At 49.8% G+C, this 25,251-nt stretch overlaps 2 protein-coding genes and 1 pseudogene across 2 annotated transcripts; 2 read left to right on the forward strand and 1 right to left on the reverse strand.

Annotated features, from left to right (window-relative positions):
• Positions 1-1,811: 1,811 nt before the first annotated feature.
• On the reverse strand, positions 1,812-25,158 carry RETSAT (retinol saturase). The gene is made up of 11 exons (XM_036262564.1): positions 24,841-25,158; positions 13,041-13,223; positions 12,470-12,711; positions 11,477-11,678; positions 10,825-11,022; positions 8,636-8,755; positions 4,291-4,429; positions 3,978-4,087; positions 3,729-3,895; positions 3,362-3,521; positions 1,812-3,127 (listed from the first exon to the last, which is right to left on the reverse strand). Exons 1-11 carry the CDS (start codon positions 25,007-25,009, stop codon positions 2,988-2,990), a joined length of 1,830 nt encoding a protein of 609 aa, XP_036118457.1. The 5' UTR covers positions 25,010-25,158; the 3' UTR covers positions 1,812-2,987.
• LOC118630656 (non-histone chromosomal protein HMG-17-like) lies at positions 18,253-18,524 on the forward strand. The gene is given in 2 exon segments (XM_036262565.1): positions 18,253-18,406; positions 18,409-18,524. Coding segments are annotated over 2 exon segments (270 nt in total).
• Positions 22,897-23,751, forward strand: LOC118631095 (annotated as a pseudogene).
• Positions 25,159-25,251: the final 93 nt, after the last annotated feature.

Consider the following 25,251-nt stretch of genomic DNA (forward strand, 5'->3'; position numbering starts at 1 on the left):
CCTGTGGTGGAGGAGTACCGTAGAATTTAAGTTTCCCTTTAGAAATTGCACTGAAGGAAATCTTGCACCAAAGGAAAACTAGTTTTCTGGGTAGTTGTCTTTTTCTTTCTTTTTTTTTCTTTTCCAGATAGAGTGGGAGAGAGAGAGAGAGAGAGAGAGAGAGAGAGAGAGAGAGAAACACCAATATGAGAGAGACATATCGACTGTTTGCCTCCCACACGACCCAACCAGGGCCAGGATGAACCACAACCAAGGCATTTGCCCTTGACCGGAATTGAACCCGGGACTCATTGGTCCGCGGACCAACAGTCCAACCGCTGAGCCAAACTGGCCAGGGCGGTAGTTGTCTTTTTAAAGATTATTTGTAGCATGCTTTCCTAGAGATTGTGTGGATGAGGGTGAGCTGGCTGAGGTGTCTCTCAAGCCAGGGGTGGGGTGGGGAACAGGCAGTGAACTACAGGGAGCCAAGAGAAGCACCCCTCTCTAGACAGCCTGTGTTTTCTTCCTGCCCCCCGCTTTTGATTGAAGGGCGAGTTCTATTAGGAGGAATCTGTGCTTTAGTGATGGATGTTAATATAGGAGCTTGTCTTCCTGCTAGACCACGGAGTAGAATATTTAAAGAGTCCATTCTGGACTCTGGGACAATGGAGGGCCAGTCTTTCTTTTTTGATCTTTAGAGAGAGAGGAAGGGCAAGATAGTGTGACAAATACGGATTTGTTGTTCCACTTATTTATGCATCCACTGGTTGATTCTTGTATGTGCCCAGACTGAGGATCAAACCCGCAACCTTAGTGTATGGAGACAATGCCCTAACCAACTGAGCTACCCGGCCAGCACAGTGGAAGGCCAGTCTCATTTGAAAAGGCTAAGGCAACTTGAAACAACCTGACAGTTAGTTACATATAATTTGACATTTCTTTTCCCATGATGGCTTTTAATGAAATATTTGGTGGTAGAATTCTAAACCTCTAAAATTCTCATTTTGTTCTCCAAGTCAAGGAAGCAAGCCCCGTGTTTCCACAGGGTAACTTGATGCAGTGCTACCTGGGTGATGAGAGCTAGCGTGCTGTGCACGTCGAATCGTTTGAACAGGGAGCAGTGTGCTGTATACCAGCCCTTGTGGTTCTGAAAAATCTTGCTGGGAAGGTTGTGTTTGGCATGACTTGGCTTAAGTAAGGATCCTGGGAAGAAATGTTCAGGTTTAATTTAACTATATCCAGAGCCAAGACGGAATCTCAACTGAGCTAGTTCCACAAGCTACATGTGAATTTCCTAAATATCCCAGGTTAGAAACTCCTCCGTTCAAGGGTTGAGTCTGAACTGTGTCGTTTTAAGCTGCCAGCAAAGCCAGCCTCCTCACACTGATAAATAAAACATCTGATAGCTATTCCTTTCAGAAATCTACTGTGTTAAATGATTATTGACATTGTTCCCCTTCGTTTTGGTTTACCCAATTAGTAGATTGCCACTGTTTTGCAGTTTTATATTTTCAGGTTTTGTAACTTAACTGTAATTTTTTTAAAGCTTATTTGGTCTAATGATAAGTATTTTTCAGTACCTAATGTTTTACTGAGCTTCTATGAATGCCACTTGATGTAATTTTGTATTGTTGCACAGAAACTGAAATAAATTTCAAATATTAAAACTATAAAATCATTACATTTATTAATACTGAATTAAAATGGACTGAAATGAGGCAAGTGAAAGGTCTTTTATTGATTTTAGAGAGAGAGGAAGGGAGAGGGAGAGACAGAAACATCAATGAGAGAGAACATCGATTAGCCGCCTCCTGCATGCCCTCACTGGGGATTGGGCCTACAACCCGGGCATGTGTCCTGACTGGGAATCGAACCGGCGACCTCTTGGTGCATGGGTCGATGCTCAACCACTGAGCCACACCGGCCGGGCCATTTTTAACCTTTAGTCTTCATTCACCTTCCCATCCAGTCTCCAGTAAACGGGAAACACCATTCTGGGCTTTGTACACATTCTATAGCTTCCTTGTGATCGTGACTGATTTCCAACCTTACTCCTCCTCCCCACCAGGCAGCTCACGTTTAGGCCCAGGAGGTAGCTGGGCCCTTTGTCATTATTCATTGTTACCTCTCAGTGCTTGTCCCCTGCTGTACCCTTGGCCTGGAATGCCCTTGCAGCCTCCTTCAACCCAGTGAAGTCACCTTCCCAGTCCTGTGTCCTGACTACTAACGTCACCCTTTGCTGTGTGTCTTTGAAATGTAAGCCTTGAGCTCAGGTACTAAATAAACTCCATGAAGGTGTGTCTTGGTGCTGGCACACTGAGAACTCAATTATAAGGAAGACCAACCTAGGGCCATGGCTGCATGCAATTGGATATTATCTTCTAACACACACCTTGCTAACTAATGTCTTTTCATGACCTCCAGCCCCCACAATCACATTGAGCCTGTCACAGGCATGTCTCCACTTCCTGAAAGAGCCATCGGAACCAGCAAACAATGGGATCCAGAGGTCTCTGAACCTATGAAATTATAACCAAAACCATGCCCGGGTTGTGACTGAAACCTCATTGGGCATCCTTTAACTTCGTCAGGCCCCCTTCTTCCTTAACAGGGTGGACTGCAGCACAGCACTTCGAGTGACAGAGAGGCTCGGAACAGCTGGACAAACATTTCCCGGACTACCCGGTTTGATTGTTCGGAGTTAGGAGGTACGGGTGCGGGTGCAGAGCACTGCTTGATGAGACAGTGGGCTCTCCGAATCAGTAGCCCACACCGGGCCTCTAGTAGCTAGCATGTGATAAAAGGTATGGAAGGTCACCCCCTGCCCCAGCTGGAAGAGCTCCAGTTCAGGAACTGAGATCTGTATGAGACCTGTGGGTCAGATCTCCATTTGGAAATCAAAAGCAAAGGAGAGTGCTTCCTGTGAGCAGAAGTTAATGCTAGAAGACATGGCTAAGTCAGGCTGTGCCATAAACTGGCCAAATTCCTCTGACGCACCCCTGACCGAACTACTTCTTCTTCTTCTGGGCCTGGATCCTTGAGCCAAGCTTCATAAGGTCTAAGTATAAGTTCCGCTTCAGGATGGCACTGCTGCACAGAAGGGCCCCCTGCAAGGCCCCCATCAACCCACAGGTAAAGATATCCTGACCTAGGAGACAAGAACAGAGACCCATGACAACTCCCCAAGTGGGGGAGAGGGCGAGGGCTCTTGAGTTCATCCCTCTGTGCTAGGGCCACCCAGAGGTGGCTTCAGATCAGGCCCAGATTCACAGCCTGCCAAAGAGGCCCAGCTAAGGGTGTGGGGGGCTGCAGGGACAGAAGGACCCGAGGATAGGAACAGGCTTGGGTCTCAGCTCCTAGCACAATGGGGCAGTCAGTGTACCTGTCAGGTAGAGGTTGGGGATGGGGCTTTGGGCCCTGATGGAGGCTATCACGTGAGGATGCAGGCGGCCCAGGTCATGGTCAGCCCCATAGCAGGCACCCTGGAAAGCAGCCAGATAGTACTGATTGGTCAGCGGAGATCCTCCAGCCACACTGTCCACCTAAGAGGCAAAAAGGTAGCCACAGGGTGGGAGTGAGACCTTGTGAGATCCCTCATCTCTTCTGCTCTCCTTGAATGAGCTGACAGTCTGTGTGGGCTCCCTGCCTTCCCTGGAGCTCAGTTATCTTGGGGTTTCATTTCCCTGCCCCAAAGAAAAGAAAGAAATGGCACCAAGAGTTCTGTTGCCACCACCACATGGTCTACCTACCTTTCCCTCCAGCTGTGGGAACAGCTTCAGGACAACTGACAGAGAGGCTTCAACAAAGGAGGTTTTGAGGGTCTCGTAGTCGCTGCTCCGCTTTCCTTTTGGCTCCTCCCGCCACTCTTCAAACCACTCATAGGAAGTGGGCACCAGCACGATCACCGTGGACCGGTCTGGGGACACACAGCCAGGGTCACTGCTGCCTGGCGCCTCCCCACCCCCACCCCCACCCCTCCCTGGGACCTCACGCCCCACCTGGGAAGCGGTCCTCCCAAGTCGGGTCCTTAGCTGATGGGGAAGCAATGAAGAGAAGAGGCAAGTGTGCCGCAGCCTCTTCCCTGGGCATGGCCAGGTAGTGCTCCATCCTGAGGGTGAGAGGAGTGTGGCCGCCCAGCCCAGGGCCTTAGTCCTCACAGCCACCAGCACCACCCCAAGGACAGTTCATCCCCAGAAACACCCCCTGAACTCCAGGGATGAAGCTGCTGACTCCCCAGTGTCCAGGGGGAAAGCAGGGGTCCTATGGACTGGGCCCATGCTGACACCCTCCCCCCACACGACACAGCCTTACGCCTTGTCCATGTCTGTGTCGAAATAAACATAGTAGTTGGTGGACTGCAGCTCCAGGTCCTTCTTGGTGCCTCGTAAGCAGATGAAGACAGAGAACATGCTCAAGCCGGGCCGCACCATCCCCAGCTGCTGCTTCACACCTGCCAAAGAGCTGGTGAGCACTGTGCGCACTGGCCAGAGATGGCACCCTGCCAGGGTGGGGTGGGGGGTGGCGGGAGAGCTGCTGCGGCCTGCTCACTGCGTCTGCAGCCTATGCTCACTTGCCAGCCTGGCGCCGGGGCCATTTTTATAGTGTTATTCCAAGTGGGTTGAAATAACAATGAATGGGCAGAGGCCTGCGCTCCTGTCTCCTGCCTGTGAGGACACACCAGCCTCGCTAAGCAGGCTCACGGCGCCTGCAGGACAGTCTCAGGCTAACCGCCTCCAAGCTTCCCCACTTGTCTTTTTTAAAAAATGTATCTTTTTATTGATTTTTAGAGAGTGAAGAAGGGGGGGGGAGAGAGAGAAATATCGAGTGGCTGCCTCCTGTACACCCCCTACTAGGGATTGAGCCCGCAACCCGGGCACATGCCATGACTGGGAATCGAACCAGTGACTACTCGGTGCATGGGACAACGCTCAACCAACTGAGCCACACCAGCAGGGTTTCCCTAATGTCTTTAAGTTAGGAGTGGATGACTGGGCTCCATGCTGTAAAGGCCACAGATATGAACAGTAGTTTGTTAATAAGCCTTCGCTTCAGTATGAACATTAATGTAAGCCACCTAATCAGTGAATATACTCAGTGCACAATGTGAAGTACAAGGCCTCAAAAAGATAAGCAACGCAGACGAACAAATGCAAACCATTCCCGGCACCTGGCGTTTCAGGACTCAGCTGGGAGGAGGGAAGAACAGCACTGCGGAGGGAGGCTTCCCCGCCTCTCAACCAAACACCCCAGACCAGTTTTCCAGAAATTGCTCCTACAAATTCTTATCCTTTGTTCCCATTCCCAGGACCATCCCCGGCACCTGCTTGGGGGGTAACACTGGCTGCTCTGCTTAATTCATTCCGCAGCTATGAGGCCCTGACGTGCTGAATCCGCGGCAGGCCCTGGGGATGCGACAGGAGTCAGCTGCGCTGCCTGTCTCCTGGAGAAGAGACTTCCCTGAAATGAGCTGGACACAGGCTGTGAAGAACTGAGTGCAATGGGTACATCACCATAGAATCTATCGAAAACAGACCACTTTTGAGAGCAAAGGGGAGCATTGTAATGATTACAGAAGGACAACTGGCTTAGGGTTTACAGACACCCAGCCACAAGGAGGAGGGAGTGAGGGCTGCCACAGCCACAGCAAGGAGCAGCTGATCACCCAGGTCCCAGTGCCCAGGGGGAGTCACACTGCTGGCATTCCTTCTCCAGGTGGGGTTGGGTGGGCGCAGAGAGAACCAGGGGCCCAGAAGCGAAACCTCCCAGGTCTTCTGAAGCTCCTTAGAATAGCAACTACCTCCGCCTAGCCCATTTTTCCTTTCCACAGCTAGAAAGCAGAGGTCCAGGAACCACATACCTGGCAGAAAAATATAACCTAGGGTCCCAAACAAGGTACACACCAAGCCTTTCTTCTGCACACCAGCCTTAGCTTCCCTTACTGATATGAGACCAGTCTTTCCCACTCAAAAAATTCCCTCTCCAACCAAACCCAGTCACCTCCTCGCAGCCCAGCAGTGGGATTTAAGAAAGGCACTCCCTTCCACAAGGGTCCCTCTGCCTGACCACCCCACCTCCACCCTCCACCCACCTGGCTCCACCCGGCCCCCAGGCCAGCAGACGCCTGCTTCCCATCTCTGAGAGGTAGACAGAACTATGAAAACTCCCACCCCCAAACAGCTAGAAACAAAGGCGTCCCAGTGTTGGGGTCTCTGAATCAAGCACCATCCCTGCCACTGCCTGAAATGTTCTCCCCCCCCTTTTTATTGAGTTTATTGGGGTGATACTGGTTAACAAAAGTATACATGTTTCGAGTGCACAATTCCACAGCACACCATCCGTACACTGTACTGTGTGTACACTGCCTGAAGTGTTCTCAAACTGGGATTCATCTGGGGCAGCATCAAACTCCCCACCCACGGCAACCGGCCCTTCGGCCATTAGCCTGTTTTCAGGCTGAGCTACCTAAGAGCAGTGAAAGCTTGACCACACAGTGAGGGAAGGCAAGCTGGAGAGGTCACGTGCTGCCTACAGAGAAGGCAGGCCTGGGTGGGACCCGGGACAATGTTAGGGATCAGAGGTCCTGGCGGGGAGGGAGGCTGGAAATACCAAAGGCAAAGTCTGTCGGTCAGTCCACAAAGCCCCCCCCACCGCCTGCACCTGGCAGACAGCCTCTCCCACCTCAGCTTACCGGCTGAGGGAGGAGGCGGTGGGGTTTCAGCAGAACACGTACTTTAGAGACAATTACAACTGCCATCCTCCCTCTCCCCCACGAGGAAACCCAGGCCCTCACTTCCCACTTGACCCACTCTGGGTGGAGAGCTCCCTGGGCTCCTCCTCTGTGCCTTTCCATCCCAACCGCATCCAGCTGCTCCTTCCTCTCCACCCGCCCAGCCAAGGCCTTAGCTACACCCCTTACCCTCCTGGGTTACTGGGTCCCCCCAGGCCAGCGGCCTCCTTTCCTCACATCACTCCAGTGGCTTCTAGTTACACAACGTCCTAAAGTCCATTTCAAAACAGTTAACCTCTCACCTAACCCTGGCTGAGCCGCTCTGCTCCTTGAGGGCTGACCTGCTCTGTCCCTCTCATGAGGCCTTTTCTCGGGAAGCCATGCCTCTCAGCTAGAGGGGCCAAGAGCCCAGGCACACCAGCATTCTCGTCTCCGCTTTGCCACCTTCAGACGGGTGGCCTGGAGAAGTTACTTCACACGCATGGCCTTCACAGGATGTAACCTGGAGAAGTTACATCACGCTAATGTTTACAGATGTTACTTCCCCAGCTGTAAACATCAGCATGATGATGGCTGTCTCCCAGGGGGCTATGAGGAGCAAATGCAATGACAAAGGCAAAGCCTCGTGCCAGACCTACCCAGGGCCAACCACAAACAGGTCTACCTCCTGCCCTGGCTGGGTAGCTCCGTTGGTTAGAGTGGCATCTCGATACTCCAAGGTTGCGGATTCGATCTCCGATCAGGGCACATACAAGAAGCTACCAATGAATGCATGAATAAGGAGAACAACAAATCAATGTTTCTCTCTGTTTTTCTCTTTCTCCCTGCCTCTCTCTCTCTAAAATCAATACATAAAATAAAACAAAACCAGACAAATAGGTCTACATCCTCCTCCGCAAAACCAGGCTTTCCTTTTTAGACATGGCCTATCAGAAGAGATGACTGCATTGAGGCTTATTTCTACCTGGCAACCTGTCTTGCTTTTTTCATCTTTTATCGCCCAGCACGTGAAAATCGCAAGTAAAGATGTTCTGAACTGAATGTAATTGAAATGATAATCCACTCTGCTCCATGGAGCCCTTTAGGCTGGAAGGAGAACTTGCTCATGAGGAGGAGAGAAAATCTCACAGTACTGACAGTCACCGTTCTTACCACGGCAACTTCCTACTCTCTTCTACACATGCGCTCTCAGAGACCCCTGATGGCGTTTTCTCCCTTGATTTTCTTGGTGCAAGGAACAGAAGAAAGCAAAAGGGTACACCTGCAGCCTCAGGCCCAACAAGGAGCTGGTTTTTGAAAGAGGCAGAAAAATACAACCTTGGTTCCCAACTATGGCCCACGACAGTGATGAAGTCTTTCTTCTCCACGCCAGCCTTAGCTTCCCTTACTGATCATGTCAGACCTGTCTTCCCCACTCAAAATAAATGAGAAATTAAGGACAGAAGCAGGTTTCATACCACAAACTTAGTGAAATGTTCCTTTTAGACGCTACCCACCACCATTAAACATCAGAGAGATGATCTAAGGTCCAGGAAGGCTGGCAATGAGCACCTTGGAATGGAAACTTAGAAGGGGAGAGGGGAGAGTGGCTGAGGTTACAAGGGGGAGGGAGGGAGTGTGCTAAGAATGAAGAGCTAAATAAGGACCACAGAGCCCTGGCCGGTTTGGTTCAGTGGTTGGAGCATCGGCCTGCGGAACAGAGAATAAGGACCAAAGGTCTTTGGGGTGATGAGATACAAAGGAAGTTGTTACCCAACCCCAACACACAGGCCCTGCCGGGAGCAAGTTAGAGACCAGTGTGTTCACCTTTTGTGCTGGAGGACACAGGGCAGCCATCACCCTGGGGGAAGCATCAGCCAGGCTGAACACACTGGCTCCAGAGCTGCGATGCTGGGAAACTTGGGGGAGAGCCACGCTGCCCTGTCTTACCTGGCAGACAGCGCGCGGTCTCTGGCAATAAGTACTCGTAGGTATTGAACAGTCCTGCATCAGAGATCACGATGGGGCAATAGATGTTCACCAGCTCTTGACCCTTCTTCACACTGACACCTGCAGGCACAAGAGCTTGACTGAAGTTCTGTGTGCTCCAGGAGGAAAAGAAAGGCTCACATCCCACACTGACCTCTCCCAGCCTACACTTCATTTTCTCAGACCTGGGCGTCCAGCCCACCTAGGGCCAGGTGGGCTCGCCCCAGGCAAAGCTGCAAAATGAGTGAAACATCCTCAGGCACTTCAGCGTGTCCCACCATCGCTCTGTGCTCACCCTTCCCAGCTCTCCCCACACCCTGGGTGGGCTCCCTTTTCTTCAGCCAAACCTAACAACCTTCATACTGACCCCTTGTATCAGCCTTCCACGATCTGGTCCCTGCTGTGTGTCCACCTCATCTTTGGCCACTCATTAAACTATAGATACATTCATATAAAACAGCTGATAGGCAACCATTTTTGACCTATAAAAATGTCAGTTTCTAATGGTTCAACCTAGTATTTTTAGATGCCTAAAAATACACAGTTCTTGCCAAGTCAATGTGGGTCAGTGGTTGAGCACTGACCCATTCACCAAGAGGTGGCCAGTTCAATTCACGGTCAGGGCACATGCCCAGGTTGTGCGCCCGATCCCCAGTGGGGGGCATGCAGGAGGCAGCCAGTCGATGCTCTCTCTCATCAATGTTTCTCTCTCTCTCTCTCTCTAACATCAATAAAGAAGAAAAAAATTTTTTTAAATACACAGTTCTTTCATACCTCTGTGCCTTTGCACATTCTATTCCTCTTGCCTGGAATAACCCCCCAACCTCTGCATAGCTTCTTCTGACTCTTTATGACCTGGCTCAAGCACCTCTGCCTTCCCTCTGAGTCCTCCCTGTTCCACCATCATTCACTTCACCTCCAGTTTTAGCATGTGCTAAGTTATATGGCACTTAAATTATATCACAGTGATTGTCCCTATGAGACTGGAAACTTCCTGAGTTAGAGATTAGGACTTGTCTTTTTATTTCCATCTTTTATCGCCCAGCACATGAAAAACACAAGTAAATATTTTCTGAACTGAGTTTAATTGAACTGATAATCTACTTTGCTTCATGGAGCCCTTTAGGCTGGAAGGAGAACTTGCTCATGAAGAGGAGAGAAAGTCTCGCAGTACTGACAGCCACCGTTCTTACCACGGCAACTTCCTACTCTCTTCTACACGCGCTCTCAGAGACCCCTGATGGCCTTTTCTCCCTTGATTTTCGTGGTGCATGGGGCCACCCCCTCCCCACCTCCTCCTGGAAAGGCTCCGCTGGCGAATTCACACCAGCCCTGTTCTCGCCAGGCCTCCCTCTGTGACTTCTTAAGCACCACGTGTCATGGGTGGCCTGCTCTGCTTGCCAGCGTCCTTCCTTGCAGTGACCCTGTCCTCACAAAGTTCTCCCACAGTGGGACTGTGACTCTCTGTGAGATAACGGCAAAGACCTGGGACAGGATAACAAGATTCCGGGCCCGACCTGCCGTTTACAGGTTGAGGGCAGGGTATCCTGCTGGCCTCCATGCCGCCCAGCGAGTGCCCAGGTTACTTACTCATTCCACCAATCACTGAACAAACATTTATTTGTCGATAGACAAAGATTTAAAAGGCACAGCCTCTACTCAAGGAGGGCATGGATTACTGGATAACTATTCTTATCTACTGAATAAATAATTAAAGCCTGTTCTTTGCAAACCATGCAATCCTTTATCCTTCCTTCATCCTCTTTACCTACAGACGAATCACTCTCCCCGAGACCTGCTCTGGGGCAAACTCCAGCCGTTAACCCCACGAGGACGTTGGCCCTGCTACACCTCCTGCTCTCAGTGCTTTCTCTCCCGCAGCCCAGGTCTCTCCCGCAGCCCAGGTCTCTCCCGCAGCCCAGGGCTCTCCCGCAGCCCAGGGCTCTCCCGCAGCCCAGGGCTCTCCCGCAGCCCAGGGCTCTCCCGCAGCCCAGGGCTCTCCCGCAGCCCAGGGCTCTCCCGCAGCCCAGGGCTCTCCCGCAGCCCAGGGCTCTCCCGCAGCCCAGGGCTCTCCCGCAGCCCAGGGCTCTCCCGCAGCCCAGGGCTCTCCCGCAGCCCAGGGCCCATAGAGCAGGCCGCGAGACTCTCACCACAGGCTTTCCCAGCTGAGTCCAGCAGCACTCTCTGCACAGAGGCCTTCGTCAGGACGGCACCCCCAGCCCGCTGGATCACAGGGATGGTGTGAAAGGCGATTTCACTCGAACCCCCTCGAGGATAAAAGGCCCCTTTCATGTAGTGGTCAACCAGCAGAGCATGCATGGAAAAGGTGGTGTGGCTGGGGGTCACGCCTACAGAAGGAAGGAGGGGCGATGAGGCAAGTGTAGCAGCAGCACCACTCAGAAAGGAACCTGGACGCCTGGCAGAAAACATGCAGCCTGAGTCTCCCCTCCCCAGGGTGCAAATAATCCCCAGGGCTTAGTGTAGCCAGAGGGCTGGTTCCCATGCAAATATGCGGTGTCATACAGATCTTAGGGCCCCTGGGAATGTCCTCCCCTGCACACTGCCATGCGACCAAAACCAGGGAGGACAGTGCTGGTTGAAAAGGAAAACCATCCAGGGTGCGGATGAAGGCACTTTTACCAGGAAGTCCAGCAGGTAGGTGGCAGACTTATCCGTATACTCCAGAGGGCCTGTGATTTATACTGAATTTCAGTCAGCCCAGCACATTCGGGAAGAAAGATTGAGAGTGAGGAGGGCAGCACCTCCTCCAGGAGCTGCCCAAGGCCCAAGGCCAGCACCCACCATACGTGGGGAAGATGTAGCTGAGCACTGCCTGGAGCTCCCGGGAGGCGGGCAGCTGCCGCAGGGCCTCAGCCAGGCTCTGGGTGCACCCGCGAAGGAATGGAGAGAACCACGTGAGCAGCCCACATTTGTTGAGTAACTGAACCAGGGGCAACGGGAGAATCTTCAACAAGATGGCATGAAAGGCTCTCCTGGATGCCAGCTGGGGAAGAAAACGAGCAGGGAGGAACAGGTATTACTTCCAGAACTGCTGTGACAGATTCTCACCCAACAGCCTGCACCAGCAGAGGGCCTACCAACACTCACTCTGGCTGAACTCGGGCTGAATTTGGATTTTTAAAAACTTTCTGCCCTGGCTCAGCAGTTAGAGCGTCAGCCTGAAGACCGAAGGGTCATGGGTTCAATTCCCAGTCAAGGGCAAGAACCTGGATTGCAGGCTCCACCCCTGGTCCTGGTTGGGGTCATGCGGGAGGTAACCAGTCGATGTGTCTCCCTCACAGTGATGTCTCTCTTGCTCTCGCTCTCTAACCCCTCCCCCTTCCACTCTGTCTAAAAACCAATGGGAAAATATCCTCAGATGAGGATTAACGGAAGGAAGGAAGGAAGGAGGGAAGGGAAGGGAAGGAAATAACCTGTACTCTGAATTCTTCCCATTCTACATCCAGATGAGTCTTTTTGCTTTTCAGTTTCCTACCCAAATTCCTTTAGAAACATCTCAATCTGGTCTCAGATGAAGTGAAAAAAAAAAAAGTCATAATCTGACGCCAGGGAAACCAGCCTGGTCAGGGAGGAGAGCAAGGCGCCCCTCAGAGGCCAGAGAGAGAGTGGCAGCAGCTGAGCCCATGCTCCAGAGGCACAGAAGCCAACTCCAGGGGGGCTGAGTTCAGGACAGACATGGCTGTTCCTCCCTTCCTGCCTCCCCACCAGTCACTCTACTAATGAAGGTCAGCCTTGCCAGGGGTAAACAAGGGGATCTTAGCATGTCCATGTTACCTTAACCAGCTTTATATATTTGTCAATGGCAGCTTCCTCCTGGGGAAACTTCTCCTTGAGACCCTGAACGTAGGCTTTCTCCCCACTGTACATGGGGAATTCCTTGCGGCCGTTGGGCCCTTCTAGTACCATGATGTCAAAGGGAGAAGACAAGGCAAACCAGTCCAGCTGCCCCTCAGTAATCTGGTCCAAGATAAAACGGCCAAAGCTGCCTTCCTGCATCCTCCCAATGTAATGGATTCCTGTGGGGAGACAGACAAACAAAGTGTCTTAAGGATAAGGGGAGTGAGCCCTGGAAAGGTGGACAGAGAAGCAAGGTGAGAGAGGTTGCCCTGCATGACTGACTCCACACCCAGAAGGGTCTACCCATCCTTGCCACAGGGCGGAGTTAGAGCAGAAACTACCAAACCCCTGCCCATTTCAGCTCCCAGACAAGGACAAGGAAAGAGGTGCCCAGAGAGAAAACAGCGTCTCCAAACCAACAGAAATGCTCAGTATCATCCCACACTGGCCGCTCCAAGCCTCCTGAAGATACAGCCAAGCTCCCAGCCCTTTTCCATATAAACCTTACCTGTGTCAAATTCCAGGCCATCCTTTCTAAACGTATGACAACAGCCTCCTGCCTTGGTATGTTGTTCCAGCACCAGAACTCGCTTGCCAGCTTTGGCCAGAATCGCGGCTGCAGCCAGGCCCCCGATGCCACTGCCAATCACCACCACATCCAGCTTCTCCGGCACTCGGCCGGCTGAGAAAGCTGCAGCAGAGGGAGGAGATGGAGGGTGGGCTTCTCAAGCAGGGGCAGCAAAACAGCAAAGATGTGGAGACCAAGGGCGACTTCTCTACTTGCACAAAGCTAGAAAAGTCTAGAGCAGTTTGGCCTAGAGCTCCTTACTAGACTGTCACAAACATTTCACCTGGGGAATGCTCATGACCAGCTGGGCACATTAAACACAGTGATTTGGTTTGATCTGAACTGATTTAACCAAAGTTGCTATGTAACATGGGGATTTTCCCTACTTTCACAGACAGTAGGAGACAGTAAACTGTTTCTTTAAATTGACTTGAGAGAGCGAGGAAGGGAGAGGACGAGGAAGGGAGAAGATGAGAGAGAGAGAGAGAGAGAAATTTGTTGTTCCACTTATTCATGATTCATTGGCTGATTCTTGTATGTGCCCTGATCAGGGACTGAACCTGCAAACATGGCTCATCTGGATGATGTTCTAACCAACTGAGCTACCCAGCCAGCAGGGATCAGTAAACTATTATAGAACAAAGGCAGAAAGCTGACAACAACGTTGGCTGAGAGCCCTACGTGCAGACGGAGGGAGCGAGCTAGGGAAGAGAGAAACAAGGAGCGGGGAGCCGGGAAGAGTGTTGGGCAGGCTGCTGGCTCAGAACTGTCCATTCACAAGTTATCTTTGGGAAATGTGGGGTCTGCAGGCACCGGCGGAGCAGCCTAGTCATTTGATGGTTCTTCCTTCTTTTTTTTAGATTTAAAAAAAAAAAAAGATTTTTACAGAGAGAGGAAAGGAGAGGGAGAGAGAAACATCGACATGAGAGAGACACATCAACTGGCTGCCTCACGAATGACCCCGACCAGGGCCAGAGACTGAACTGAAACCGAGGTTCGATCTTGACTGGAATCAAACCTGAGACTCTTTGGTCCACAGGCCAACGCTCTAACCACTGAGCAAACAGGCCAGGGCGTCGTCTCATTTTTAGACCAACCCAAGTAAGCTAAAGAACTTGCTAATGGCTATGCAGTAAATTAGTGACAAAGTCCAAGCTAAAACTCTGATCCCAGAGGTTCTGACTCATAGTCCTTCCACCTAGAGCAGTGCTGTCTCCAACTGTGAGGCAAGATGTGTCACACAGAATTCTAAACATGTCAAGTGAGAAGAACCCTGGAGATCGACCCAATTTTTTTTAATAAGAAATCATATTTTATTTTATTTTTTATATATTTTTAAATCCTCACCAGAGGATACTTTTCTTTCCATTTTTATCTTCAGATAGAGGGGGAAGGAGTGAGAGAGAAACATGGATGGGAGAGAGACACATCGATTGGTTGCCTCCAAGTACGACCCCAACCAGGGCTGGAGACGAACCACAACCGAGGTACGTGCCTTTGACCGGAATCGAACCCTTGGCTCTTTGATTCATGGACTGACACTCTAACCACTGAGCAACTGGCCAGGGCCCAATTTTTTAAAAAAGCAGCAGAACTCTTTCAACCTTAGGAAGAACCCCAACATATGTTTTAAATCTGACAGCAGTACTCTGATTGATGGAAGAGTGGGTTCTGAGCCTGAGGCACCCTGTTGAGCCTCCCCCAAAGCTCAGAACCAGGGTTCAACCATATGAGTTGGGTCCAGGCATCATCAGTCAAATCACTTGTGGGCAAAGTGAAATGTCCTATATAGGTTGAAAGAGACTCTGTGCAGCTCTCCCAAGCCTCTGGGTGCATGTGGAAGGGTAAGTGAAAAAGTTAAGATCCTAGAGCTACGTAGGGGAAAGGTCACTTTGCTCTTGTGATTGTAGCCCTGTTACCAAACTCAAGGGTTCACCGCTTGGGGTGTTCTATTCAAGACTGACACATGGTTGTCAACCACATCTCATTCTTGAATAGAGCATCCCAACCGACGAATCCCTTGAGTGTGGTAACAAATTTGGCGATTCCGGCTGGGACCCTCCCACAGGGACTCCCTCTCGGCCTGGTGTGGACTGCCGGTGCGCAGTGGGCAGTGGCTGCTCGTCCGGGGCTTGCTCGCCTGCGTCTCCCCTGGACAGAGGATCTGTTCTCCAGCAGACTCCCGCTTGGTGCTGACCACCAGGACGTCTGCCTGGCCGCCCACAGTGAAGGGGAGTGGCCACCTGACCCTGTTTCCTTGAGTGCTCTGGAGAGAGGTGGGTAAGTCAGTCCCTGTGGTCACTCTAATTAGTGTTTCTATTCCATGTGGGGTGTAGGGTCGTCGAAAACGTAGTTTCCATTCTGGTGCACACTTGGTTTCTTGTTGGTTGGGCAGGAGCTGTCTCCAGGAGGCTGGATTCAGGGCCCCACTTAGGTCTAACTCTGGAGGACTGCCCAATCTCAGACATCCCTGTACAGTGATTTCCGGTCTGATTGTTTGCTATTCTCTGTGCATTTGCCTTGTTTGTGTTTTTTTTTATTTTATTTTATTTTTTATTTTTTTTCTTTATTGATTTTAGAGAGAGAGGAAGGGAGAGGGAGAGAGAGAAACATCGATGAGAGAGAACATTGATTGGTCACCTCCTGCATGCCCCCTACTGGGGATTGGGCCCACATCCTGGCCATGTGCCCTGACCGGGAATTGAACTGGCGACCTCTTGGGGCATGGGTCGGTGCTCAACCTCTGAGCCACACCGCCGGGCTGCTTTGTTTGTCTTATATGTAAATGTGCAGCTATGGGAAACTCAAATTCCATCCCTGAATGTAGCCCCTCGGGGTGTATCCTCCAGAACTGGATAAAAAGAACTCTGTTTATTTGACTTAAAGAAATTAAGTGCGTGTATACATACGAAATACAACAAATGAGTCAACAGTAGGAAACTACCCTCCTATCCAAGGCAGCCTTGCTGGAGTCTGGGAGTCACTGTGGATTTGGGAAGCATTGTTTTCTAAGCACAGGCCACTCTGCGTCCTCAGGGTTCAGTGTTTACTAACCACGTATGAGCTTCTCCCCTGCAAACCCAACCCTGCTTCCCTTCATCCCAGGAGTGCACTTTCTAGAGTACCCCAGCCAGGGCGGGACTCATGATGGAAGATGGGAATGGCCCCGCAGCAGTTTCCTGAACAACAGGGAGGCCACACCTCACTGCGGAGGCTCCCGGTTGCCAGTGGAGATGACCTGGGACAGGCAGGACTGAGTGACAAAGGTTTGGCGGTAGAACTCAGGGGCTAGTCTACGGCTAATGGTATAAAGATATATGCTTGGGGTTATATGGAAGGAATTACTGGTTTTGTCTGTGAGCTGTTTGAATAAGACTCCTACTGCTTTTCTTCTTCTGAAGGATAAGGGAAAAATTACACGCCACATCTCTTCAACGAGCCTCAATGATATAGAGATGTTCTGTTAGCAGGTGTAATTTAAAAAATGTTACCAAAGGTGTGGTAACACAGGCCACCCTAGGAGTACTATTTTTATTTTTTTATTTTAGAGGATGTTTATTACAGCTGGGGACAGTGAAACAAGGAAGGGCTGGAGGAATGAGCCGAGGCTGGGCTGCTTTGGCTCACTAAGGAGTCAGAGAAAAGGGGGCCTTGGGGACAGGTCCAGAGGGCAGGAACTGCCTGGGATGAACTGCCACTGCCCATTGCTGCCCTGGCTGCAGGCCTCACGGGGTCCCTTGGAGTTTGAGATGCTGGCTGTGGGGGAAGAAGAGGGTTGGTGAGGGGAGGCGTGCGGCTGCTCCTGGGAGGAAGAGCAGGCAAAAAACTACACTTTAAAAAATGTAGTTTGAGTCCGTTTCACTGGACTTGCAAAAGGAAGCTGGTAGAATAAGGCTAGGAGGGCTTCCTGATCACACGGCGTGGAGGAAGGTAGAAATGACACGGGGAGATGAAGTGCTTCTTTAGTAAGATTTTAGAGTGGTCTTAAAAAGCACTTTATTGGGCCCTGGCCGGTTTGGCTCAGCGGTTAGAGCATCGGCCTGCGGGCCAGAGAGACCTGGGTTCGGTTCCCACTAAGGGCGTGTACCTCGGTTGCAGTATGTGTCCCTTTCACATCGATGTTTCTTTCTCTCTCCCTCCCTCCCACTCTATCTGAACAGAAAATGGAAAGGTGTCCTCAGGTGACGATAAAAAAAAAAAAAAAAGTACTTTATTGGTTCCCTGTCCATTCACCTGCAAGGATGGTTTTTAAGATCACAGTCATGCATTCTCTCATGTCAGAGCCCAATCAAGTCAAGAAGACTCCTGAGACCTCAGCTTCTTTTCTGGGCAGCAGCCTATTAGCTCCCCTTCTCACCTCCAAAGCTGTGGGTGGCTGGGGTGGGGCTAGTTGAGGGGAGAGCTCGCTGTCTGCATCCACAGGCAGCGCTAGGTGCTTCTAAGCTGTGTCCCTTCCTTGGGGAGTGGCCCCCACTCAGCCTGGGCACAGGCCCCTGTGGCTTTGGGAATCTGCTGACTGGCAGTGGAATGAAAGGGCTGACCTGGGCACCTGCCCTGCTGTGGCAGCAGCACGGTGGAGCATGCTGCCCAGTGATTTGTCACAGCCAGAGGCACCCATGGAAGTTTAGGAACAGAATACTGCACTGCTAAGGTGTGAGCTGGGGGGGTGACAGGTGAGGGAGGCCACACCCCTACAATCTTGGGACTGAATTGTGGCGTGTGAACCAAGCTGGGCCTGTCTTCTGCCTCTCACAGTCCTGCCTGCCTGGAACGTGGGGGGCAAGCCTTGGGGAGGCCTTCTCAGCCCATCTTCTCGAGGAGTCCGGAAGCCAGAAGGTTGAGAGGAACAGGGACCTATAACTGCAGTAGGAGGTGACCCTGCACTGTGGGCATCTGCAGCCAAAAAGAAGAAGTGAGGCAGGGCTTTGGATAGGATTCCTGTCTCCTTTACTTGCTGAAAGTAAATAAAACTACCTTGCGACAACCAGGTCTCATTCTTGAAGAGAACACCCGAGCAGCAAACCTCTTGAGTTGGGTACTAGCCACTATTATACTGAATGACAGGGTCTGCAGCAGCGTGAAGAGAGAGACCAAAGCCCACACACTGCCGCATCCCCGCCTCCAGCCTGTAAGTCCCGCCACTGTAACCATCATGTCCAAGAGAAAGGCTGAAGGGGATGCTAAAGGAGATAAAGTCAAGGTGAAAGGCGAACTACAGAGAAGATGCGCCAGTTCATCAGCGAAAACTGCACCTCCAAAAACAGAGCCGAAGCCTAAAAAGGCCCCTGCAAAGAAGGGAGAGAGGTACTCAAAGGGAAAAGGGGGTAAGCTGATGTTGGCAAGGATGGTAATAACCCTACAGAAAAAGGAGAGGCCAAAACAGACCAGGCACAGAAAGCCGAAGGTGTTGGAGATGCCAAGTGAAGTATGTGCGTTGTTGTTTTTTTTAATCCTCACCCGAGGATATGTTTCTGTTTATCATCAGATAGAGTGGGAGGGAGGGAGAGGGAAGGAGAGAGAGAGAGAGAAACATGATATGAGAGAGACACATTGACTGGCTGCCTCCCACATAACCCGACCAGGGCCGGGGACAAACTGCAACCAAGGTATGAGCCCTAGATGGGAATCGAATCCGTGACTCATTGGTCTGTGGGTTGACACTCTAACCACTGAGCCAAACAAGCCAGGGCAGAAGTGTGTGTATTTTTGATAACTGTGTACTTCTGGTGACTGCACAGTTTAAAATACTATTTTTATTTTATTTTATAAAAATGCAGAATTCTGTTTTACTTTCCTTTTTAAAGCTATGTTGTTAGCATACAGAACTCTTCATTGTTGGTTTTTTGGGAAGGACGTCTAGTACTAATAATAGAATGTCTCCAGTCCTGGCTGGTGTGGCTCAACTGGTTGAGTGTTGTCCCTTGAGTCTAAAGGTTGTTGGTTCGATTCCAAGTCGGGGCACATATCAAGGTTGTGGGCTTGATCCCCAGGATGTGCCACTCTCACATTAATGTTTCTCTCTCAAAAAAATCAATAAAAACATTTTTAAAAAAGTCTCCAAAGCTGGACTGACATGGAAAAAAACACCTTTCCCTTCTAGTTTTGAAAGACTTCCTCTCGGTTCCTGAGAATGATAGGGGCAGGGGGAGAATAACAGAATAACTAGGAACTAACCACAGTGGGGCACCAGCCATAGTTACAAGAAATGGTAATCATCCATGCTCTGTTCATCGTGATTGCTTTGTTCTGATTAAAGAAAGCACATCTGACCTGGCTGGGAGTTGTACGCCCTGGGAGTTTATCTCAGAAATCCGGTCCATTCTCCTTATCCAAGGGCAAGGGGGAACTGCCTAACGAAGGGAGAGATGAGCCACCCTGCTCTCGGAACACTGGAATCCTGGAGGCGAAGCACTGGTGACCATCCTCTATAACCCCGCAGCCTGTATTCCTTCCCCTTACCTGTAACCACTGAACCATGTTTTCCCTTTTGCTTACCTGCCCTTTCTCACATAGTCTTTATTTCTCTACCCTTATATAATCGACTGGTCAGGAGGGCAGGTTAGAGCCGATATCCTAGGATGACCTGCTGTTCTCCCATATTGCTGGCAATATTGGAATAAAACACTCTTACACAATTCAACCTTGTCTCTACTTAATTAGCTCAAGTAGTGACAGGCGGTCTGGACCTGTTTGTTGTCCAGTTTCAAGAGGAGGGATCACCTGACACACATTAGCTACGTTGGCACAAACACCTTGTGGTGAGGAAATACTAAAATTTGTTTTTATGTCCTTTTCTCCCTCTCCTCTTTAAGCATAGACTTGACTCCCTTAAGCCCAGAGACGAGTTGGGACCTGACCCAAAAAATTGGCTACCAGCATGTTGGGCAATCTGGACTTTCCAGGGTCACCGCTGGGATGGCAGCCCTCAAAAAAGCAATTTCTTTTCTAGACTGTGGACCTACAGATTGATAACTCTCCCATTTTCATTTCATTTCCTAAAAGTCAGGGTTGGCTTGTGAAAAGTTGTTAAATAACATGCCTAATGTGAAATGTCAACCCTCACTCTAAACTTTCCCTGTTTGGAGCATCAGATGAAGACTCCATTGGGTCTTTACAGTGGCTTTCTGAGTTTGGTAGTCCACTGAAGAAGGGAGTTTGAAAGTTATACTGTTAACAAGTGTCTACCCATGTCCTGCATGAAATACCAAGATTGTTTATGAAAGGTATCTTTAATAAAGATGGATACAGGGTCAAGATGGCGGGTAGGTAAACACGGTATCGTGTCCTCCCACAACCACATCAAAGTTACAACTAAACTACAGAACAACCATCATTCAAAACCGCCTGAAATCATCCTGAATGGAAGTCCTACAACTACGGAATTAAAGCAGCAGCCACATCGAGACTGGTAGGAGGGGCGGAGGCTGGTCCCACACCCACGTGTGACGGATAAAAATCAGGAGGACACCTTGGCTGGGAGGGTCCTCCCTGAGGACTGAGGAGTCCCTGTCCCACACCAGATGCCCTGCTCAGGATTCCAGTGCCAGGAAGAGAAGTCCCCATAACTTCTGGCTGGAAAAACCAGCGGGAACTGAGGCTCAGAGGGGCTGACACGGCTGGAGCCCCAGGCAACTCCCTCTAAGCTTGGAAGGGAGGCAGCTCGAGGGGCACCGAGACACACAGGGAAGAACTGAGCTGTTTGGCACTGGAGCAAGGGCTGGAGAGGGAGCTTTCTCCGGGACAGGCGTGCTGTCAGAGGCCTTTGTTCCTTTGGTGAGCCCTTCCCTGGGGCGGCAGACAGTCGCCATACCTGGGACTCCAGCAACCTGGCTCACACTGGTAGCCCCGCCCTGGTAACTCCCTGAGGCCCTGCCCCACCCAACTTCAGGCCCACCCAAGCTGTTGCCAGTTGCTTAACCACAGGATTGGCCTGTCTTGGATCCTGCTTCAGGTTTTCCTAAATTCTTTCAAACAAGCAGCATCTGGTCTCAGATAGCCCCATACCTCTCGTTAAGTAATACACAGAAACAAACACAGGGAGGCAGCCAAAATGAGGAGACAAAGAAACAGGTCCCAAATGAAAGAACAGAACAAAACCCCAAGAAAAGAACTAAGCGAAATGGAGATAAGCAACCTAACAGATGCTGAGTTCAAAATACTGCTTATAAGGATGCTCAATGAACTTAATGAGGGCCTCAAGAGCATAAAAAAGGACCAGTCAGAAATGATGGATGCACAGTCAGAAATGAAGGAGGCATTAACTGAAATAAAGAATAATTTACACAGATTCAATAGTAGAGTACGTAAATCCAAGAAGCAAACCATCGATTTGGAATATAAGGAAGCAAAAAACACCCAATCAGAACAGCAAAAAGAAAAAAGAATCCAAAAAAATGAGGAGAGTGTAAGGAGCCTCTGGGACAACTTCAAGCATGCCAACATTCGCATCTTGGGGGTGCCAGAAGGAGAAGAGAGAGAACAAGAAATTGAAAACCTGTTTGAAACAATAATGGCAGAAAACTTTCCTAACTTGGTGAAGGAAACAAACATACAAGTCCAGGAAGCACAGAGAGTCCCAAATAAGATGAACCCCAAGAGGCCCATACCAAGACACATCATCATCAAAATGCAAAAGGTTCAAGACAAAGAGAGAATCTTAAAAGCAGCAAGAGAAAAGCATTTAGTTACCTACAAGGGAGTTCCCATAAGGCTGTCAGCTGATTTCTCAAAAGAAACTTTGCAGGCCAGAAGGGAGTGGCAAGAAATATTCAGAGTGATGAAAAGCAAGAACCTACAACCAAGATTACTCTATTCTGCAACGCTGTCATTTAGAATCGATGGCCATATAAAGAGTTTCCCAGACAAGAAAAAGTTAAAGGAGTTCATCACCACCAAACCGTTATTATATGAAATGATGAAGGGTCTTTTTGAAGAAAAAGATAAAATATATGAACAAACAAAATGGCAATGAATACATATCTATCGACAATGGAATCTACAAACAAAATGAACAGGCAGAGCAGAAACATTCTCATAGATACAGAGAACATTTTGTTGGTTGCCAGATGGGGAGGGAGGTTGGGAAAATGGGTGAAAAAGGTGAGGGGATTAAGAAGTACAAATTCAGCCCTGGCCAGTTTGGCTCAGTGGTTAGAGCGTCGGCCTGCGGTCCGGAGAGACCCAGGTTCGGTTCCCGCTAAGGTTGCAGTTTGTCCCCGGCCCTGGTTGGTCGTGCGGGTGGCAGCCACTCGATGTGTCCCTTCACGTCGATGTTTCTCTCTCTCTCTCCCTCCCACTCTATCTGTACAAAAAATGGAAAAATATCCTCGGGTGAGGATTAAAAAAAAAAAAAAGAAGTACAAATTCATTGCTGGACTGACAAACCTCAAAGGGAAAGGCCTGAGGGTGGGAATAAACAAACCAGAGAACTTATATGCATAACCAGTGGACGCAGACAATAGTGTGGGAAAAGGCGGGTGGGGTCAGGAGTGGGGAGGAGGAGGGTCAATGGGGGAAAAATGAGGAACATCTGTAATACATTCAACAATAAAGATTTTTAAAAAAAGAAGAAAAAAATAAAAATAAAAAAATAAAGATGGATACAGATTTTCCTGGTTCACTGGTGACCATTTTGGGTGGATGAAGCTGCTAATTGTGTTCTAAGGGGATGGAGTGGGGGAAGAAGTTTTCTCTCCCAGAAAAATGTATCTTATTCTTCCCAATTACCCTTGGCACAGAGAGTCAGGGCAGCAGCTATAGCAAGGGCGGTGGTAGCGGCAGCGGCAGTTGTAGTGACATGTCCAGCATGAATCCTGAATATGATTCTTTATTCAAGTTGCTTCTGATTCGAGACTCTGGAGTTAGAAAGTCTTGCCTCCTTCTTAGGTTGGCGGATAATATATACAGAAAGCTACATCAACACTATTGGTGTGGATTTCAAAATAAGAACTATAGAGTTAGATGGGAAAACAATCAAGCTTCAAATATGGGACACATCAGACCAAGAAAGATTTCGAACAATCACCTCCAGTTATTTCAGAGGAGCTCATGGCATCATAGTCGTGTATGACGTGACAGATCAGGAGTCCTCCAATTATGTTAAACAGTGGCTGCAGGAAATCGATCATTATGCCAGTGAAAACATCAAGTCGTTGGTAGAAAGCTAATGTGATTTGACCACAAAGAAAGTAGTAGACTACACAACAGCAAAATAATTTGCTGATTCCCTTGGAATTAAATTTTTGGAAACCAGTGCAAGGAATGTAGAACATTCATGACAACAGCAGCTGAGATTAAAAAGTGAATGGGGCCCTGCTAGTGTGGCTCAGTGGACTGAGCTTTGTTCCATGGACTGAGAGGTCCCGGTTTGATTTCTGCTCAGGGCACATGCCCGGGTTGCAAGCTTGATCCCCAATAGGGGGTGTGCAGGAGGCAGTCGATCGATGTTTCTTACATCTATGTTCTTATCTCTCTTCCTTCCTCTCTCTCTAAAAAAAAATCAATAAAAACATATTGTTTTAAAAAGTGAATGCGTCCTGGAGCAATAGCTGGTGGTGCAGAGAAGCCCAATGTTAAAATTCAGAGCAAAGTCAAGCAGTCAGGTGGAAGTTGCTGCCAAAATTTGCCTCATAAAAATGAATTTGCAATCTGAACCCAAGTGGAAAAACAGAATCGCCTGAATTGTACTGTATGTACCTGCACTACAACAGATTCTTACCATCTCCACAAAGGTCAGAGATTGTAAATGGTCAATAATGATTTTTTTTTTAATTCCCTCGACTCAAGACAGCTAACTTCACTTTCTGAACTGTTTTAAACTTTTGTGTCCTGGTTTACAAAATAATGTGTGTAATCCTTGTTGCTTTTCTTTCTTTCTTTAAATCCTCACCCGAGGATATTTTTCCATTTATTTTCAGATAGCGTGGGAGGGAGGGAGAGAAAGGGAGAGAGAGACACAGACATCGATGTGAGAGAAACACACACCTATTGGTTGCATCCCACACAACTCCAACCAGGGCCAGGGACGAATCGCAACCAAGGTATGTGCCCTTGACTGGAATCAAATCCTCAACTCTATGGTCCGCAGGTGGAGTTCTAACCATTGAGCCACCGGCCAGGGTCTTGTTGCTTTTCTGATACCAGACTGTTCACCATGGTTGGTAAGAATACATTTTGCTTTGATATTCATATTGGCATGTTTAGATGTCAAGTTTAGTCTTCTGAAGTTCAGTCATTTTGTATCAAATAGCACAACCAATGCCTGTCACTTTCCATGCATAAAGTTCAGAGAGATGTTATATGTAGGAAAATGGAAAGATGACACCATCTGATTAATAGTTTCTTCATACTCTGCTTGAATTTGTGGCTGCAGAATATTGTCATTTGTTGCACACTATGTAACAAATCAACTGAATATACGGTTTATAAAAATTGTACTTATTGGAAATGAATGAATAAATAAAATAAAGCTGGATACGGTTGGGCTTGGGGGAGAAAAAAAAAAAAAGACAGGGCCTGGCCTGAGCTTTGCCAAGACCTTGACACACAGAGGGCAGTGTGCGCGTCCACGGGTCCGCTGCGCTCCAGCCGGCCCAGGCAAAGGCTCCCCGTAGTGCTCGCCACCTCTTCGTGCATCCAGCCCTCCCGGCACTTTACAGAGGGAGAAACTGACAGCAGCTCGCCCTGACCTAAAGAAACCTCCAACCAGCGCTGCCTCGGACCCCAAGTCCCTACCACTGACCTTGTTTCAGAACTTTCTTTCGGGCCTCCTGGTCGGTCACGAGGGGTGCGGGTGGCCGCTGGACGTCCTCGGAGAAGGGATTCGGGGAGCCGCCCGAGAACAGCCCCAGGTAAGTTCTGCGGAGGACGGCCAGCAGCAGCACCGCCAGCAGCACCAGCGTAAGCCACATGGCTTCTCCGGGCTGGGTTCGCGCCGACGGCGCCTAGATTTGTGGTGGCGATTCCACCCCGTTAGTCCTGCCCAGCAGGGAGGCGGAGGCACCTCCGCCCACTGAGCAGCGCTGGTCTCTGGCCAGAAGCGCCGACTGCGCGCAGCTTGGCCCTCCGGCTCTCCGTACCGCCTCGGCAGCCGCACGGGGTCTCCGCGGCCGGTGGGAGGTGCTCTTCCGCCAGCGCCGCGGGCAAGGGCGCT

Source organism: Molossus molossus, unplaced genomic scaffold, assembly GCF_014108415.1.
Source record: "Molossus molossus isolate mMolMol1 unplaced genomic scaffold, mMolMol1.p scaffold_m16_p_15, whole genome shotgun sequence".
Lineage (NCBI taxonomy): Eukaryota > Metazoa > Chordata > Mammalia > Chiroptera > Molossidae > Molossus > Molossus molossus.